The 19,978-nt window shown below is 33.9% G+C and overlaps 2 protein-coding genes and 1 pseudogene across 5 annotated transcripts; all 3 read left to right on the top strand.

The window, feature by feature from the left end:
* The first annotated feature begins 1,490 nt into the window (after window positions 1-1,490).
* On the top strand, window positions 1,491-8,695 carry LOC145611901 (pentatricopeptide repeat-containing protein At5g57250, mitochondrial-like). Of its 3 annotated transcripts, none has more exons than XR_014106484.1 (4): window positions 1,491-1,592; window positions 6,028-6,079; window positions 6,397-7,817; window positions 8,241-8,695. XR_014106484.1 is itself a non-coding variant. In XM_081667284.1 (3 exons), exon 3 carries the CDS (start codon window positions 6,426-6,428, stop codon window positions 7,716-7,718), a length of 1,293 nt encoding a protein of 430 aa, XP_081523410.1. In that variant the 5' UTR covers window positions 1,491-1,592; window positions 6,028-6,079; window positions 6,397-6,425; the 3' UTR covers window positions 7,719-8,695. The 3 variants fall into 3 exon arrangements, 1 of the variants encoding a protein (XP_081523410.1); XR_014106485.1 differs by having other exon boundaries at window positions 1,520-1,592; window positions 6,009-6,079; XM_081667284.1 differs by having other exon boundaries at window positions 6,397-8,695.
* Window positions 1,636-4,658, top strand: LOC145611269 (pentatricopeptide repeat-containing protein At4g30825, chloroplastic pseudogene; annotated as a pseudogene).
* A 2,901-nt stretch (window positions 8,696-11,596) lies between the features above and the next one.
* On the top strand, window positions 11,597-19,684 carry LOC145610275 (glycosyltransferase BC10-like). Of its 2 annotated transcripts, none has more exons than XM_081665592.1 (11): window positions 11,597-12,135; window positions 12,927-13,442; window positions 15,526-15,624; window positions 16,119-16,219; window positions 16,312-16,383; window positions 16,566-16,656; window positions 17,627-17,707; window positions 17,805-17,864; window positions 17,974-18,096; window positions 19,044-19,082; window positions 19,171-19,684. In XM_081665592.1, the coding sequence occupies exons 2-11, from the start codon at window positions 13,068-13,070 to the stop codon at window positions 19,300-19,302; spliced, it is 1,173 nt and encodes a 390-aa protein (XP_081521718.1). In that variant the 5' UTR covers window positions 11,597-12,135; window positions 12,927-13,067; the 3' UTR covers window positions 19,303-19,684. The 2 variants fall into 2 exon arrangements, with proteins under 2 accessions (XP_081521718.1, XP_081521719.1); XM_081665593.1 differs by having other exon boundaries at window positions 11,597-12,084.
* Window positions 19,685-19,978: the final 294 nt, after the last annotated feature.

Below are 19,978 nucleotides of genomic sequence, written 5' to 3' on the forward strand. Positions count from 1 at the left end.
TTCTGTAATATGAGGATTAATTAATTGGGATGATCATTTATTATGTTAAATCACCTTTTGGCATGTTCGATATGCACGGGCTATTACCTATATGTTACTTTTAATTTGTTAAATCAATGATAAATTATCACAATAGATTAATAGAAGATAATAATAATTAATAAAAAAACACAATTAAATGCAAACATTTCATACGAATGGATATGGAAATCTAATCTCCCTCCAAAGATTAAAAACTTTATTTGGAAAATTTGCAATGATGGACTTCCAACAAGAGAAGATCATTTAGAAGCGATGTCACAGTTTCTCTTCATTGTCAATTCTGTAATCATCACATAGAAAATGTAAACCATTTTTTCTTTAAATGTCCATTTTCAGAAGACATCTTCAGCTACCTTACCAAGATAGGCAAATGGACTAACCCGTCTAAATTTATGGGGACATCATTTAGCAATTCTATTCAAAATATTAGAGCAGCAAACCCATTAGAGACGACATAAAATATTTTAATAGCATGGTGGTTTATTTGGTACATTAGGAATTCAATCATTTTTAGAAATGAGTCTTTCAATGTAGTACAAACTTGCATTCTAATTAAGAACTTCACTAATGATTGGTTCAATAGTCAAAATATTGAAATATGTGATGAAGACTACCCCTATTGATCTTCTAAGTCCCGGCCTAATAAAAATTGCCAAAATACAACTCAAAGAGCTTGGTTTCCCCCCTCCAAGAAATTTCCACAAGTTAAATTTTGATGGCTCAAAAATTGGCGAAAATAGCTCTGCTTTTAGCTTTGTAATTAGAGATCATATGGGAATCTTATTCTTGCAGGGGCAAAGGCTCTCCACCCCGACACTTCAATTCTTTTGCGATAATCTGGCAGTCATAAACGCCATCAAGAGGACGTGACAAATCTCATGGGAGATCTACAACATCATATGTGATATGGAGGTAGCTTTTAACACACTTAATTCACACTCCATTCACCATTGTTGTAGGGAGACGAATATGGCGGCGAACCCGAACTACATGGCAAAGAAGGGGCACCACCATGAAAATTTATTTTGGTCCTTTAATAATTTTGCGCCTTCCCTCTCTCATATCATCCAAAAGGATGCTTTAGGTATCCCCAATGAAAGGGGCTAACCTAGCTTTTCTCACTCAATCAAAAATAAAAAAAAGGAAAATTAATAAGATGGTAATCAAATCGTTTAGATTGATTTTGAATTAAATTATTATCGGTAGAAATTGTTTGGGTTTACTTCAGGCTCGAATCGAGTTGGATTGGAATTTGATTGTATTGATAATCATAGGTCAGATAATTTCAAGTCAAAATCGGGTTAAGTAATTTTGGGTAATATCGAGTTTCAAATCGGATAATCATGGATCAAATCTGTCAAGTCAAACCCATTGAACCTTTGAACCAGACTCTATCAAATGACCCGAACCAGTAGTGGGAGTCACTCACTCACTCAGTGTGGGACTGACCAAATTTGCAATACAACTTCAATTGCTGACTTCAGACTTGGAATCTGATAGTCCGGCTAATGTCCTCCTCATCTTCAACCTCCTGTTATCCTATTTCAAAGGTATGTTCCCTTCTTTCTCTCTCTTCTTGTAATATATAATTAGGGTTCATTAAATCATTTTCTCTGTGCACTTTTTTACCCATTTAGTATGTGTATTGTTTGTTGCTTTGAGAAGCTCTAATTGATAATTAATTGTTCTAATATAAGTTTTGTTTTCTGGGGTTTGTGCAATTTTCATGGCTTCATTGCATTTGTCTTTTTCTCTTGAATTTCATGAACCCAAAAAGATTAAATTTTGTCCAACTTCTGCTCAGTTATTTGATCGTTTACCTGTTACCCACTTCCTAAATTCTTCAAATGGAAGTGGGTTTGGTGTAATTTTTGCTGTTTCTAAGTTGAATCATGTTAAAGCTTCCCGTTTCGATTCGGAATTAGTAGATGGTTCAGTGAATGTTGGTGAGGGTGATGGTAATGGTGGAACGTATGAGGATGATTTAGGGAGTGAGAATTTGATTTCCCAGAATACGAATTTGTTGCATTTTCATTGTAAGGCGAGTGCTAGAGACCTAGGGAAGAGATTTCGTGGTGGTGGAGGTGTGAGCAAAGTGCGAAAAGGGAAGCAAAGCTTGAAGAAGCTTGATAATGTAGGAAAATGTAATGGGAAAGAAGAAGATGTTTGTGGTGAACTTGATGTTGGCAAATATGGTATTAGGCCTGAGTCGAGCATAGCCTCTTTCAATAGGATATTGAAAGGTCTTGAAAGGGGTGAGGATAGGAAAGCATTGATATTTTTCGACTGGATGAGGAGTAACGGGAAGTTAAAAGGGAATGTGATTGCTTACAATTTGGCTTTGCGGGTATTGGGAAGGAGAGGTGATTGGGATGAGGCAAAGAAATTGGTTGAGGAGATGAGACTGGAATCAGGGTGTGAGCTGCAATTTCAGGTCTTTAATACTATCATTTATGCTTGTTCTAAGAAGGGGCTTGTGGATATTGGTGCTAAATGGTTCCGTATGATGTTAGAGAATGATGTTGAACCTAATATTGCAACTTTTGGTATGGTTATGGGTTTGTACCAGAAAGGTTGGAATGTTGAGGAGGCAGAGTTTGCATTTTCCCAAATGCGGAGATTGAATATCAGATGTCAATCTGCGTACTCAGCAATGATCACAATTTACACCCGGTCTGGTTTGCATACCAAAGCGGAAGAGGTGATTGATCTGCTGTTTAAGGATGAAGTTGTAATGAATCTTGAGAACTGGTTGGTTATGCTGAATGCTTATAGCCAACAAGGGAAGTTAAAAGAAGCCGAAGGTGTATTGGTTTCAATGGGTGAGGTAGGTTGTGCCCCAAGTATCATTGCATACAACTCACTGATAACTGGGTACGGGAAGATAACCAATATGGATGCTGCAGAACAGATATTCCAGAACCTACAAAATGTAGGCCTGGAGCCTGATGAAACAACTTACAGGTCCATGATTGAAGGCTGGGCTAGATCCGGGAATAATGAGAAAACAAAATGGTATTATAAGAGGCTGAAAGATTTGGGATTCACACCAACTTCCTCTAATCTTTACTCTCTAATAAACTTGCAAGCTAAACACAAGGATGACGATGGGGCATTTATCATTCTTGATGACATGGTGAAGTTGGGCTGCCAACCCTCCTCCATTCTCGGCTCTCTCATACAAGCTTATGAAAAGAGTGAAAGGTTTGATAGATTGCCACAAATTTTGAGGGGTTCTCTCTATGATCATGTGCTACATAACCAAACCGCGTGCTCAATTTTGGCTATGGCTTATGTAAAACACTCCTTGGTGGATGATGCTATTACACTTCTAAAATATAAGCATTGGAGGGACCCAGCTTTTGAGGACAACTTGATCCATTTGCTTATTTGTTCTTGCAAGGAACTGGGCCATCTGGAAAATGCTGTCAAGATATTTACCCATATGCTGAATTCTGATGGAAGGCCAAACTTGCATATTTACTCGACTATGATTGACATCTACAGTCTTATGAATCAGTTTGCTGATGCAGACAACACTTACCAGCTATTAAGGTCTTCAGGACTTGCTCTGGACATGGTTGCCTATAGTATTGTTGTCAGGATGTATGTGAAATTCGGACTTTTGGAAGATGCTTGCTATGTTTTGGAAGACATGGACAAGCAAACAAACATCGTTCCTGATACTTATTTGTTCCGCGACATGCTCCGAGTGTACCAAAGATGCAATAAACAAGATAAGTTGGCAGACTTGTACTACAAGATCTTAAAGAGTGGGGTTAACTGGGACCAGGAGATGTACAATTGTGTCATAAATTGCTGTGCTCATGCTTTGCCTGTTGATGAGCTTTCCAAGGTCTTTGATGAGATGATTAAAAAAGGATTTACCCCCAACACTATCACGTATAATGTTATGCTTGATGTTTATGGGAAGTCCAAACTTTTCACAAAGGCTACGAAAGTCTTTTCGATGGCTAAGAAACAGCAATCGGCAGACGTGATAACTTACAATACTCTTATAGCAGCATATGGTCAAAGCACAAACTTAGAGAAAATGACAAAAACTGTGCAACTGATGCAGTTTAATGGGTTTTCTGTATCCCTTGAAGCTTACAATTGTATGCTGGCTGCTTATGGAAAAAAGCGTCAAATGGATAAACTTAGAGATGTCTTGCAAAGTATTAAGGAATCAAGTCACACTTCTGACCAGTACACGTACAATATACTGATGAATATATATGGCGAACAACGATGGATTGAAGAAGTTGCTGCAGTGTTGGAAGAGCTAAAAGAATATGGACCAGGACCAGATTTATGCAGCTATAATACATTGATAAAGGCATATGGCATTGCAGGAATGATTGAAGATGCTGTTTCTGTGATTAAAGAAATGAGAGACAATGGGGTAGATCCTGATAGGATCACTTATCTCAACTTGATAACCGCAATGCGCAGGAATGATAAGTTTCTAGAGGCTGTTAGATGGTCATTGTGGATGAAGCAAATGGGAATGAGCTGAAGTACTTGTATATTCTTTTTCTTCGGTTCTTTGTATCAAACAAATACATGTTCAGTTTTGCTTCTAATCACTAGCTGTGGTTGATTGTTTCTGTGACTCTTAATGTGTTAACAATAGACCCACAGTTACTTAGAATCCATACTTTTTACCAATATACCATGGAATAATTGCTCTGCATAAAGATACTCTTGGTACTTGATTCCGCAGAATTTTTTCTGGATTTGTTTGAAATAAATTTGTTCACTGAAATAAATAAGTTGGAGAGAATTGAGCCTCTTGAATGCTTGAATATGTTTTATTTTATGTAATTTCCAGCTTAATAATCAAAATCATCTTCCTTTTCCTTAATTTCTGCCATTAATGTTGTGTATGCGAAGTTAATTTTTAGCATTAAGGGGAACTGAAGTAGTGAACTGAAGGAGAAAGAAACTGTGAGAAACTTTTCTATTTTCTGACACCCTTCCTTTTTTGGAGATACAACATTGGAAAGGCTCGAACAACTAGCTACCTAGCTTCGCACTCCTAGCTATAGCTGTCAGTTCATGGGCTGGAGCTCTGGAGTAACTGTATCCTTAGTAATATGTTTTAGCATACAAGACCACTAAGGAGGGCATCGAGATATATATCAGGAACTCAAATCCCAGACTCTCCCAGTGAGTGTTTGGTTAGCATTTTTATAATTGCCTTTTCTCTTTTTTCCTTTTTGAGTTCCCTCACTTTAATGTAACATCATTTCCCATACCACCCCCCCCCCCCCTTCCCCCCTCCCCTTGGGACTTGTATTTCCCAAGGGATTTTCACATTTCTAGTTCATCACTACAAGAGGGCTTGAATTAGTTTCAGCAAGAGGAACAGAGTCCAACAGAATGCAGAGTTCCAAGATTTCAAAATTGAAGAAAATCCGATAGAATGCAGTCTGGTTTGTATACCAACCCATGTTTTTCAGTATCTCTAGGAATATAATAGCCAAGGATGCTGAAGTTATGACCTTTTGGGAACAATGCAATTTGACATTAGATTTACAATATTCATATTCTTGATGAATTAGCTTCTTTACTTTTTGTGGCCTTGGAATTCCTTTCCTGACTTACCTTGCTATCTTCATAAAAGCTTTTCTGACTAATCTAATGCTCGTACATGACCCTATCAAACCTTGGGATGCATTAGCCATTGAGTTTGGGAAATAGATATTAGAATTTATCTGGTATTTACTCAAATGCCAAAAAATTGAAAGTTTCTGAATTTGCAATGATTTAATCTTCATAAAGAACATTTTTTGATATCTTGCTATCCTTGTGCCTTGTCTATGAATCTAGATAGTCTAGTGAAGAGTCAAGTCCACATGTTCCTGCTGTCTGAGTTGGATGAGAGCCTTGTTTTAATTTTTTCGCCGTGACAACTGACCACACAATGTGTACTTATAGTTTAATCACATTTGTCTTTGCAGGTCACATTTGTCTTTGCAGGTGAAGCAGACATGACAATGTTTCTGTTAATCCTCAACTACAGCTACTGCTAGTAAGTCCATTTATCTTGTTTATTCTTCACATATTTTCACTTTTAGCAAGATATTATCCATTTTTCTGACATCTGGGTATAGTATCTGCTATATTATTATATGTTTATATATAAGGCTGTGATGAATCCATTGATCTTTGTATACATTTATTATTGCCTTCTTTCCAGAATCATAGCCAAACCTAGGAGAAATATTAGTAAGAAATAACTTAATTGTAGTTCTAATTCGTCTCAAAGGTATAGTATCAGGCTATCAGCTAAGGTTAATATTAACAAAAACCTGAAAACATGTGTTGATATCCCGTGGTTGATTTCAGGCTTCTTCACTGTGATGCTGTATAATTGAATGGCAAAAAGGGCATCCAAGTGCTACTATAAAATTTTGCGAGGTTTTATACAGGACTATAATTTTGGGAATATTCAGCCTGTTTTCGCTTCATTTATAAAGAGATATGGTTTAATTAAACCTACACTGGGCAAGATGTTGGTGCATTACTTGTGTATGGAGAACAATGTAGATGGTGCCCTTATACTCATTAATGAGTTGAACAAAAATAATTTTAAGGTAAATTTTCCTGTTGATGTTATTGGGATGCTTACAGCACAAGGAAGACCTTTGGATGCATACAGACTTGTTATGGGTGCCCAAAATGATCTTTTGAGTATGAATGTGGTTGACTACTCAGTCCTTGTTGATGGACTCTGCAAAGAAGGGTACATTGATAAGGCCTTAGAACTATGTAATTTTGCCAGGAAGATGGGAGTTAGACTTAATGTAGTCACTTATAACTCACTTTTCAATGGGCTATGTCGTCAAAATTGTCTCATCGAGGCTTTTCGGTTGTTTGATTCATTGGAGATGAATAAAATAATTCCTTCTGATATTACTTATGGTACACTGATTGATGCTTTGGTTAGAGAAGGCTACTTGTTGGATGCTCGGCAATTGTTTGAGAGAATGATCATCAAGGATATAAAACCAAATACCCATATTTACAATACCCTAATTGATGGATACTGTAAATTTGGGAATGTGGAAGAAGCATTGAGGCTTCTATATGATTTGGAGAACCACTCTCTGAAGCCTGAAAAATTCACTATAAGTGCTGTGATTTATGGCTTTTCCTCTGAGGGAAACATGGAGGGTGCACTTCAATTTTTCATCGATATGAAAGGAAATGGCATTTCCCCTGATTTTTTGGGCTTCTTGTATTTAGTAAGGGGCCTATGTGCGAAGGGTAGAATGGAAGAGGCACGGAGTGTTATAAGAGAAATGCTTCAAGATGAATCTGTTCTTGAGTTGTTTGCTAAAGTAAATGGCGAGATTGAAACAGAATCTGTAGAGACCTTTCTAGTTGACCTGTGTGAACAGGGTAGCATTCAGAATGCTCTTATCATTCTCAATGAAATTGGATCAATGTTTTTTCCTTACAAGAGAGCTTCTTCTTCTAGTGCAGTTAAACCTATGGAGTCTTGTGAGGAAGATATACAGACCATCTCTCCTAATCCTCTTCCCTCCGTCCATCAAATGGACTTTGATGCTTTGTACTTGAAAATGACATCTCTTTGCTCTCTAGGCGATCTCCAAGGCGCTACTGCTTTGGCAAAAGCTATGATATCTGGTTTTCCGAAAAAATGATGGCATCAGAATGACTCCTGCTCTGAGTTAAATCGATGCAGGACCTCTGGTATTGTACATGGTTGAGAAGTAATGCAACACATCAGCTACATCCTACAGGTATCTGCCTTTTCAACCATCGTTAATTTTCCTTTTCTGTCTTTGTTTGCACACAGAAATACAGCTTTCAAAACTAATAGCTTACTGTTTTTATCAGTAATTCAATTCCATCAACTACAAACCCTACAGGTTTTTAATATTTAAAAAAAAAAAAAAATCGTCACTTTTTTTCGTTCTTTAGTACCTGTGACTCTGTGAGGCTGTGATTTTTAACTTTGATTGGTCATTTTCACATAATAATCAATTGAGTAGTTATGTTTTTTTGAAGAAATTTATATGCCTTAAATCGTAATTAGGAACCTTACAAGTTACAACCTGTTGTGATATCATCTCATACTTGTTTATGAGAGTACTTGCTGAAATTAAACACTATATATGTGCTGCCAAAAAGAAGTAACATCATTTTTGCTGTACACATACTAGGCTGATGACTCTTCTATCATGTCGGAGCTGGTATGCATCAATTTTTGCAGGCCTATTTTGATGTGTTTTCGGAGTTGGTAATACTTGTCCAAGTATAATTTTGAAGCATACGACTCAGACCTTTGGATTAGCAGAATTGCTGTGATAGCCTGACTGGTTATACTCTTGTGCTGGTTACATATAGCATCACGGGAGTGGCATCTTGTTGATTATAGTTTACACTGAGGCTCGTGGACATCCTGCATGAAGTGACCAATTCGGGCAAAAATCTTCGATGAAGATACAGTATGTTTTGATGACAAAATTACTCTTTAAATTACATATTTATATAGGAATGCATGATATGTGAATTGTGATTAAAGGTGTTTTCTGAATAATCTTGTATGAATATCGTCATTATACATTAATTTTTGTAATTAGTCTTCATATTTTAATATAAACATATAGTGATTGAAAAAGGCAGGACTTTAGCTTACATTAAAACTTAAAAGTACTCCGTACCAATGTATTCATGTATTGTGTTATCTTGTGTTAAAGCTAAAGAGAATGGCTTTAAGATAAGGTAATTTGTCCACTTTTTATTTGGCCAAAAAAAAAAGGGAAAAAATAAAAGGGATGTTAACTCTTTTTCAATGTGTTCCTTTAAGAGATCTAAAAGCACTTTTTTTTTTTTCCCGAATTTTCAGGATGTCTAAAAATTACTTTGGTAATTGAGGAATTGGAACTTAATCACTTAGAACTGATATTTGAATCCGGATTAGCCCAAAAGATGAATCGGATGGAAGGAACACTAAAAAAAAAATTGCTTTGGTAATTGAGAAAGCCAAGTTTTTTTTTTAAAAGAAAGAGAAAAAAATTATTTATCTAATGGCATTTTTGTAAATAAATCAACAAAAAAAATTTATGTCATCGTGACATTTTTGTAAATATATCAACATTTATGTGACCTACATTTAATAAAATTCGTTGATTTATTTAGAAAAAAATTCACTAGATAGGACTTTTTTATTTTTTTTTATTTATGATGATAAATTTGTATTTCCCGCAATATCCTATATACAATTTTTTGTTGAAAATTTGACAAATTTTATATGTATTATTACAAGTTTACTTTAAACTTTAAAGACTAGTACCCCTTATGTTTTAAAACAGCCACGTCACTTAAACATCAAAAAGACTTGCGTGGACCTGGTCCACAATACCCGAGATTTATACACACGTAACTGACAATATATTGAACATAATAACCCTTATATTTAACATAGTAACCTTATTTTTAACATAGTAACCTTTATTAAAACTTGTATAACATTTAATATTATAGTGAACTTGAATACGACGTTATGATCCTAATTTTAACATAGTGACCTTTATTATTCATATTGACCAGTATATAAAATATTTCATCAAAAAATTAACCTCTTATAGCCTATATATTACCAAAATGACTTTTTTTTTTTAACATAGTGACCTTATTTTTATTATAGTGACCTTTTTTTTTATTTATAAAACAACCATAGTTTCTATAATATTAATGGTCCACAATAAATTAGTGTGAACCAGGTTCATTTAAGAATTTGTACTTAAACATAACTACAAATACTTTTTTAAAAGTGAAAATTGTAAAATTGCCTATTGAAATCAACTTGTAAATGTGTTTTTTTTTTTCCCTAATAAATTTATCAAAAGAGTATTAAATTTCTTAACGTTGAAACCTACTTCCCAATAAAATAATGAAAAAAGTGTCGATATACCCCTATTATTTAAAGAGCTAAAACAACCACCTTAAGAAAACATATTGCCTTTTCTAATCTCCTTCTCAATGTTCCTACGTGTTTTGAAAATTAAAAGAACACATCGCATTGGATGTGCATGAGATGATGTAGGCTCTATTCAAGTTTAAGAAAGAGACATCTCAATTTTCTAGATTTTAAACATTATAATGTAGAATTTTAAATAATAAATAACATTAAGAAAATGTAGAAAAAATCCAATGAAGACTCCAACTAAATTGGGAATTGAATATAGAATTAGTCAAATATAAAGGCTTTCCCCAAATAAATAAATAGTCAAGAAGAGAATGTCTTGATTATATTAATTAGAAAAATAATTGTAATAATTGACAGTATTTCAAATGTAAATTGACAGCTTCTACATTGAATGGATGACTCCTTAAAAGGGTATATTTCTGTCTTGATTAGCCTCATCATAGGTCATTGGGTGTCTTGCATGTGCAGCTGTTCATAATCATAAGGCATTGGTAAATTATGTATGTGCACAATAATGTGCATAATAAATTAATAATGTAAAGTAGTAAAAGTGTAATACTCCCTCCGTCCCCAAATGATAGTCCCTTATGGGCAAAAATCACGGAAATTAAGAAACTTAAATAAAAGTAGTTAAATTACATTGGAAATATAAATTTACATTGGGTATGTAAAATAGTAGAGAGAGAAAGTAATAAAAGTACATTGAAAAACAAAATTTACATTGAAAAGTTAAATTTGCACAAATATTGTTGCAATTGGAGAGAATTTTGATTACAAATTGATATTAATGGTACTTGAACAAAGCAAATGGGACTATCAATTTGGGACTAAAAATATGCCATAAGGGACTATCATTTGGGGACGGAGGGAGTACCAAATACAACCTTCCATGTTGCACTCTACAAGTAATTAGAAATATTATCTCATTTTTAAGCTTATAATGGTGTTTCAGAAATATTATTTGTAGACATTTTATTTTACATATTAAGGAAAAATAGATGGCCAAAGTTATTAAAAAAAAAAAAAAAAGTTAGCTTGTCAATTATTAAGGAGTTAGTCATGTTATCTTCACCTTAAAAATATACGAAGTATTATTCATTAAAAATGATTTCATTTCTATAAAAATTAGTCCAGTTCTGTAAAAATGATTTTTAATCCATAACTTCAACAAACAAATATAACACTTTATTCAGTTTCCCGTAAAAATAATTTCAGTTCACCAAAAGTTATTTTTATTTAGTATAAATTAATTCAATTCAACAAAAGTAAAGTGAAAAGAACCTGGCTTAATACTAAAAACCCAAATAGAGTACATTCTATCGCAATCAATTAAAAACAGATGGAGTATACACGGGTATAAACCCTAACCACAATTCCACAATTCAAACATTTGAACCTCCAAATTTATAAACCGTGTAACCGCATAGCAATGTGGCTAATACGGGTTTGGGTTATAACTTATAACTTATAGTCAAACTCAACCACAAGAATAAAAAAGAAGACAACCAAATCAAATTTGTGTTAGTTTTTGCAGTCTTTTTTTTGTTTAATTATTTTTATTTTTTAAATTTTTTGTTGTTTTTCCGAACATAAACAGCCAATTAACAATCAACGACTCATTCTTTCGTCAATTGGTCACCACCAAGAAGACCAACCCACATTATTTTTCATTTTCATCCTTTTTTTTCTTAAACAATTCCAAAAACAGCTCCCAAATCTCCTCACCAAATTCAAATTCAACCCTTGACAATTCCTGGGAATTTAATTTTCTTCTTTTTCAATCAATTTGATTCAATTTCAATACCCAACAAAAAAACCCATCAATTTTTTGGATTTTTTTTTTTTTAAAATTCAATTTTGGGTTTTTTTGCAAGTTGAATAATGATTGATTTAGCTAGGAAATTTCCCAATAATTAATTCTATAGACAAAAAGAGGGAGAAAAAAAGAGCATAAAAAGACCAAGTCTTTCCTTCAATCTTCCCCAATTTACACTATTTTAAATAGTATATATATACTATCTTCTTCTTCTTCTTCAAGCTCTTTAAATCCCTTTTCGTTGATTTTTGGTTTCTGGGTATTAGATCTTGAACATTCTATAGCTTCTTTTAATCTAGATTTGAACTGGGTACTTTGAATTTCTCGCCTTTTTCAGCTATTAATTACATCTCATTATTAATTTTTTTTAATTTTCATAACTCATTACTTTTGTGTAACTTTTGAATTGCTTTTTTTTTTTTTTTTTTTTTAAATTTATGATAGTTTTGGGATTGATTCTGGAATCTGGGTATTATTTGTTTTTGTCAATTTATCATCGTATGATATTATAATTGAAGTGAATTGGTTGTTTATTAATGGATTTTTGGTGAAATTGTTGATGTTTTTTTGAACGTAATTGTGGGTGTTTTTGGGGTTTTTGTTTGGTAGGTTGGTTTGACTCCTTTGGAGGGAAATGAGTTTTTGTAAAAAGAGGCTTTTTCGTTGACAGTTGGTTTGACCATTGTGAAGGAAATATGTGTGTTTATTTTTACAATTAAGTTTCGTAGTTTTCATGTGGTTTGCGTGATTAATATATGATTAACAATTGCAAAATCGAAGTTTTGAAATCAGTAATTTCTGTATGTTGTGTTACTATTTGCTACATTATCTATATTCTGGATCCCCATATTCCTAAAGAGTACATATCGATGATAAATTAATTGTGGAACCTTAAATTAAAACTCGGAAGATCACGAATGGTGCTCGAAGCAATCCGTTATTTTTCGAATTCTTCTGATTGTTTGTTCCTATGTAACGATGTGGGTGAAATAATTTGCATTGCTTTGTTTGTTGAAATGAACTCTTGTTGCTTTCATGTGTGGTAGTTGTGTAAAAAGCAATGCAATAGTTGTTCTAATGGAATTAATTCCACTTTTACAGACTCGGTTCCTTGAGCGATTGGGTATTTCAATTTTGTTGAGGTGGTGTTATATTTCCATCTTGCTTAAGAGTGAAGCAAATAGTGATATTGAGGCGGAAATAGGTCATGTTTTGATTCTGCTGTGATATATTGGCTTAAAGATGAAGGCAACAGAAGCCTGGGGCTTAAGCATGCAAATTTTGCCAATGCACCGCCATCGACATGTTTCTAGGAGACCAGTTTGGATTATTGTGTTGGTTTGCTTGGTCAGCTTTTTTGTGATTTGTGGTTATGTATATCCTCCCGAAAACTCCTCAGCCTGCTATGTTTTTTCACCTAGAGGCTGCAAAGCTTTTCAAGAATGGCTTCCATCTTATACTAGAAGAGAATTAACTGATGAAGAGTTGGCATCACAAGTTTTAGTTCAAGAATTTTTGAGAACTCCTCCTCAACAGTCTGAAAATCCTAAAATTGCTTTCTTGTTCTTAACTCCTGGATCATTGCCTTTTGAGAATCTCTGGGATGTATTCTTTACTGTAAGTATATTCTTCATCCTTACTACATTTCATTGTAAACCTTATTTATGCAATGCTCTCAATTTGGCACTGACAAGCTTAAAGGATGGGCTTGTTTAAGAATTCCTATGCTATATTATATAGCCTCTGAGTTTAGCTAGTGACTATCTAGGTCACACGTCTATTCTGTACTTATTAACTTGGGAACCAAGAAATAGTACTTGTATCGTTATAAGATTGAAACGTCAATTTACAATGTACAAGTATTTAAGCTCTGACTAACTGTGTTTTTTTAAGTTTATAATACTACTTATAGCTAGGACTTAATAATACTACTTGAACTTTGAAGTGTTAAAGCAGCCAGTAGCTAATGTAGGATAGCTGATACATATTAGTTTTAAAATGCACTTCACACTTCTTTCATGATTCTTTTAGAGCCTTAGAGGCTATGCAGTTAATAATAACTTGCTGTCTCTGCATTTTAATGAAGACTGTTTGGAAGTCATGCAGTTGGTGGTTATTGTGGGTTATCTGAGATTAGTTAGTCTTAATCCCTGTACTTCCTTTACTATGCTATAAGCTAAGCTACGCGTCTTTGCATTTCTTAGTACCGTTTAAATACTGAAAAATTATGCATCTAGTAGTTCTCTTGTTCTCTTGTTCCCTTTGCCCTATAGTCCCATATTATTACAAAATCTTACCCCTATACAAAATCCCATTTCCTAAACGTCTCTCTCTCTCTCTCTCTCTCTTTTTTTTTTTCCTCTGCTTCTGATCAACCAAACCCCACTTTTTTTTTTTTCCCCTCATTATCTTGTGTTTTATGAACTGTATTGATTTCCTTTGCTAAATACTCCAACTTTTTAATCATTCCCTTTAAAACTTTCTTGAATTTTTTTCTTGGTTCTTTTTTAAAACTACCTAAATTTATTTCTTGAATGCTCATTCTTTTTCTCACTTTACTCACCTTTTTTCAAACTATTGCAATTGATTAACTTGTGATGTCTCTTTCCTTTATATCTTATGGTTACTTAAGACGATTCATGCTAGCTGACCCCAAATCATTTTGGGAATAAGGCTTTGTTGTTGTTGTTGTAACCTAACCTCATGACCCTCCTGAAAAGAAGTTATTTGCAAAGTTTATTTTACCAAATGATTCCTAGATCATGAAATTAGTTCTGAAACGATCACCAAATTTCTGAATTTCTTCACCTACAAAGAAAAGAAAATGATTCTACAAGACCACTGCATTAACTAATCAGTGAATTAATGTTGGTATTGAGCTCCCCAAGTATACAAATTTTAATATTTTTCTCCCTTCAATGACATGGGAACAGCGATGGAAGAGCAATTCCCTACCTTATAAAAAGTAGAAACATACTCTTATGAATAGTGTAATGCCAATTATACCCTTCAAAATGTGTATTTACATATATATCCTCATTAATATGTAGATGCTATTTTAATGAATAGTGTTTAGACAACTATACCCTCTAAAATATTTATGTACTTTTATGCTTTCATAAATGTTAGTTGTCTTGAACATTTATACCACCTAAATATAGTTGATTACATATTTTCTCTTATTGTTTTTTTTTTTAAGGAAAAATTTCTCTTATTGTTAATTTAACTAATTTTGTGATTTAAAAGCCAAACCAAAAAAACCTTCAAGATATGGCTAGCTATGACGCGCGATGCGCGCGTATTTAAAAAAAATAATAAGCTATGACTAGAATAAATTAGCAATCCATAATTTGCATGTAACTTATCCCATGAATGGCATGAGATGACTGCTTGTTATGATCTTACCTTGACAAATCTTGTTTAGTCAATGCTGCCAGAGGATAGCTATCATATGATAAGATTGATTCTGCTCTCTTCTCAAAACTATATTAACTGCAATATATATTTTTCCTATATCTTTTATGTGCACCCTTAGTTATTCTTTTGATTTGGCAGTTTCATGATTCATTATGACAAGTTTAGTGTTTATGTGCATGCATTCTCTTTTTGATTATCTATCTGTTTATTATGTGCATGCATTCTCTTTTTGATTATCTATCTGTTTATTATGTGCTCTGAGATTACTTATCTAATATGGCAGGGTCATGAGGGAAAGTTCAGTGTTTATGTGCATGCATCTCAACGAAAACCTGTACACCAGAGCAAATATTTCATTGATAGAGACATCCATAGTGACAAGGTTTGTACTTTTGAAACTTTACTTAATTTCTTATTTAAATTTAATATTGTGCTGGTTATTAATTAATCTTTATACTAGTTAATGGAATCCATTAAAGTGGTGCCACTTTGAGATAAATTGATCAATCATTTTTCGGTTGTTCAAGTTTACCTGATTTCTTTTGATGGCATAGTTGTGTACAAATTGTTAACCCCCACCCCACCCCACCCCTTTGATCCCAAAGCATACCATTTCGATACCATAGTTCTTCCTAAAGGCTCTTGCATGGGGTTATTTTTTTTTTTTTTTTTTTTTGGGGGTGGGGTGGGGTGGGATTGGTTATTTAATATTTAAATATATTCGCTTAAACCCTTTATTAGAAGGACTGGTGGACCAATTGCAACAAAAAAGAAGACAAATAAATACTTTAATGAGACTTATTTTTGCAGTTCTAATCTATGAAAAATGTGAAGATCTGACAATTATGTGAATACGTTTGTTGCCTTTTGTCACAGGTTGGTTGGGGTCAAGTTTCAATGATAGATGCAGAACGACGCCTTTTGGGCAATGCACTGCGAGATCCTGATAACCAGCACTTTGTATTGCTTTCTGATAGGTGTGTATAGATTGCCTCCAAGTATTTGAAATTGTTCCATTATGTAGCACAGTGTCCCTGGCTTCTGATCTAATACTTTGTTTTACTTGCAGTTGTATTCCGTTGCACAGATTTGAGTATGTGTACAACTATCTGATGTACACAAATGTTAGTTACATTGACAGGTGAGCTCAGCGAGTTAACATTTGAGCTTTTATGTTTCATTAGTTACTATGTGGTGCGGTCTCTGTACAGAAAGCCTATTGCTTGTAATCTTTGCATAGCTTCTTGAAATCAAATAGATTTGAGTCAGTTTTGAATTGTACATTAATCCTGTTGTGCCTAATGGAATACCTTTATCTACCAGTTTCTTGGATCCAGGTCCTCATGGAAATGACAGGTACTCACCACATATGTTACCCGAAATAGAAAAAGAGGACTTCCGTAAGGGTGCACAGGTGAGATTTTACATTCCATTCCTGAAATATGGTTACTAATATCATGAAACAACTTCTGAAATTTGGCTTACAGATTCAATTGCATATTATAGGAAGAGAGAAAGGGGAGGGGGGAGGGAGAGTGAATTCCATTATAGGGTTATACTATAATTAAATCTACTTGAATGCTGAAAAGGTCTAACTTCCTTGGTCTAATGGCACTGCTACCTAGAAGTCTGGCACTTACAGAAATTGGCATGTTTAACATCAAATCTTCTGTTTAGGAAGTTGCAAACAGTTCACTACAGTGTCAAATACTGTATGATATAGTTGCCTATTTATCTGTAGTTTTAGCAATTTTAGAAGCCATTCACACTCTCTAGCCACTTTTAGATTCTCTCTGATATGGTACGCACTTTGGTCTATTACAGACCAAACTGAATTGAATATCATGTCTTTCTTGACTGCCCTAATTAGATATTTTCTGTCTTGAAATCTTTTTGTGTAAAAATGTAGCAAAATATTTATAAGCATGTGGTTTTCATCCTTAACTTGTACTCATGCATCTTAAACGACACTCTCTTTCTAATCCAAATGGATGCCATCTATTTAGTGAACATTTGAGTAATGGCTAAAACGAACTTTTGAATATTAAATTTGTGCTAAATAGCTCATATAGGCTTGTCCTGAATCATAGGTAGCTTTGTGCTCTAAAATTCATGTATACTTATGACAATTGTAATAGGACTACCTACTTGTATAGTTTTATAACTCTATTATAGTTTCTACTTAATATTTATACAGGCTTGTTGGGAATTATAAGTAGCCTCATGTTCTGAGTTTCATGTTAACATAGAATAATTGGTTTGAAATTCATTCGCTATCTGGTGTTTCTGTCAATACCGATTTATCCCATCATGCAATTTAATATATGCCAAGTTTCATATCATGGTATCTATTAATACTAATTATTGACGTTACGTTTATGCAGTGGTTCCACTTGAAACGGCAGCATGCGATGATTGTAATTTCTGATACCCTTTACTATTCGAAGTTTAGAAATTACTGCAGGGTGAGTAACATGAATAATTGCATGACATGTACTTCAATATATGCGAGTCTTTTATCCAGGTCAAAGAAAAATGTTGATAAATCTTTTCTCTTAACAGCCTGGCTTTGAGGGACGCAATTGCTATTGTGACGAACATTACTTGCCAACTTTCTTCAATGTGAGTGTCATTAAGAACTCTCTCTCTCTCTCTATCTCTCTCTCTGTGTCAAAGCCACTATATATCATCTGTTTCAGTCCAACTAAGTCCGTTTTTTGGCAATGCATAGATTGTTGATCCAGGGGGGATGGCAAATTGGTCAGTAACTCATGTTGATTGGTCTGAACATAAGTGGCATCCAAAATCCTATAGAGCACAGGATGTCAGCTATGAACTTTTGCAGAAAATCACGGTATGATTCTATCTTGTTTATGCTATTAGGTTCACCTTCTCATGCATAATCCCCTTAACAAATAAGAATTATCTTAGAAAGAAAAAATTAGTTTGAAGAACATATAATTGTTATATTGCAACCAAAAATGGCATACATGGAAGTATTTTCATGTTGATGTTTCCCACTGACTTTATTTGTATGCCCTGTTAACCAGCCAAAAGAAATACTACGTAGTTTTTGTTTGGTCAAATCTTCTAAATCGTAATTTATTTATCTTTTATTTTTTTTGCTTTTTTTTATTAAATGCAAGATTATTTCTTCATTTAAAACATAATAAGTCAATAATTCAATAAGCTGCTCCGTAAGGATAATTCTTGGAGATATATATATGCTTTTGGAATGAGCAATTTGGGTATTATTTGTTAAGACCTTAAGGTTTCCTTTTTTAGTTCAAGAACAAGATGCCTTGTATTAGAACTTCATTGGCAACTAGCTCTCCTATGATGTATTGAAAATACCGAAGTATTTGTTGAATGGCCACGTTAGGTGTTGAAAGAATTCTGTGTATGCGAAAGTTAAAATGTCTTGTCATATTTAGGTCAACAAAGATAAGGCAGTTTTTCAATGATTTTTAAGTATATAACGACAATTGAATGACTGCATCCCAAATCTTAGTATACCTTGATCAATATACACCTCAACAGTCAACATATTCTTATACTTCAAGAAGCCTAGATTGATTCTTGTGAATAAAAACAATAACAAGGCCACAAGGGAAACAGTCTTGCTGATTATTTGTGTGTGTTTCTGATGTACTAGACGTCTAGGCATGCTCAGCGTGTTAACTGTTTTTTATTGGAGTTGTATAACTTGTATTGGTTAATTTAATTGTAGAATATTAACAACCTATCATGCTTTTGCTAAAACTAGCTATAATTCTGAAAATTTTGTTATTGTTATTGCAGTCTATTGATGAAACTGTGCATGAAACTAGTGAAGCAAAGGTAAATATCTTATATTTTTGCATGTTTTTAGACGACTTAATTTTTTCCTTAAGAGTAATTTCTGATTTCTGTCATTCTATATTTGCAGAAGCAAGTGATTGTGAAGCCTTGTGTATGGAATGGAGTGAAACGCCCTTGTTATTTGTTCGCGAGGAAATTTTACCCGGAAACTCTGGACATTTTGATACAAATCTTCTCCAACTACACAGCTTCTGTATAAGCAATACAACCACCAGAGTTTTGCTTTGATTGATGTTTTTCGACCATCTTTTTGTCCCCATACATAGCTTTTCCCGTTGTAAATTTCCATGCCATACAAAGACCAGATTCTAGCTGATATGTTAGCTGCCTGGAAAAAGAGTATTATTCTTCAAGGTTGCTACTCGGAAGATTCAATGTCTATTCTTTTCCCCCCAGTATTCTTCTGTAATTTTGCCGATGTAACAAACATTTTCTCAGATATTGACACAGTTGAGGGGATCAATGTTTAGATAGATATAGTAGAACCAGCTTGCAGATTTTTACTGTATTTTGCTTCAGCTAATGAAAGCGATGCTAAGTTTGTAATCTAATATTTTTCCCTCTATTAGTTTTTAATTCCTTTCAGCAGTCTGCACAGTGAATTCAATTGGGTATACACAATACAGTAAGCCAAACATTTGATTTTTATTGTGTCGCCAATATTTCAACATATGGCTCATTCGTCGTTGCCACAATGCAACAGTGAACAAGATCTATGAAAGGAACGAACACCCTGCATTTACCAATCTCTTGACATCTCTTCAGCTTTAGCCATTGCCTGGTACTTTTTCAAACATTTGAGGGCAAACTTTAGATTTTCATGCTGCTTTTGATACTCTTGATGAAAGCTGCATTCTCGGCTACTAGTGTAATAT

Source organism: Chenopodium album, chromosome 24 (assembly GCF_948465745.1).
Source record: "Chenopodium album chromosome 24, dcCheAlbu1.1, whole genome shotgun sequence".
Taxonomy (NCBI): domain Eukaryota; kingdom Viridiplantae; phylum Streptophyta; class Magnoliopsida; order Caryophyllales; family Amaranthaceae; genus Chenopodium; species Chenopodium album.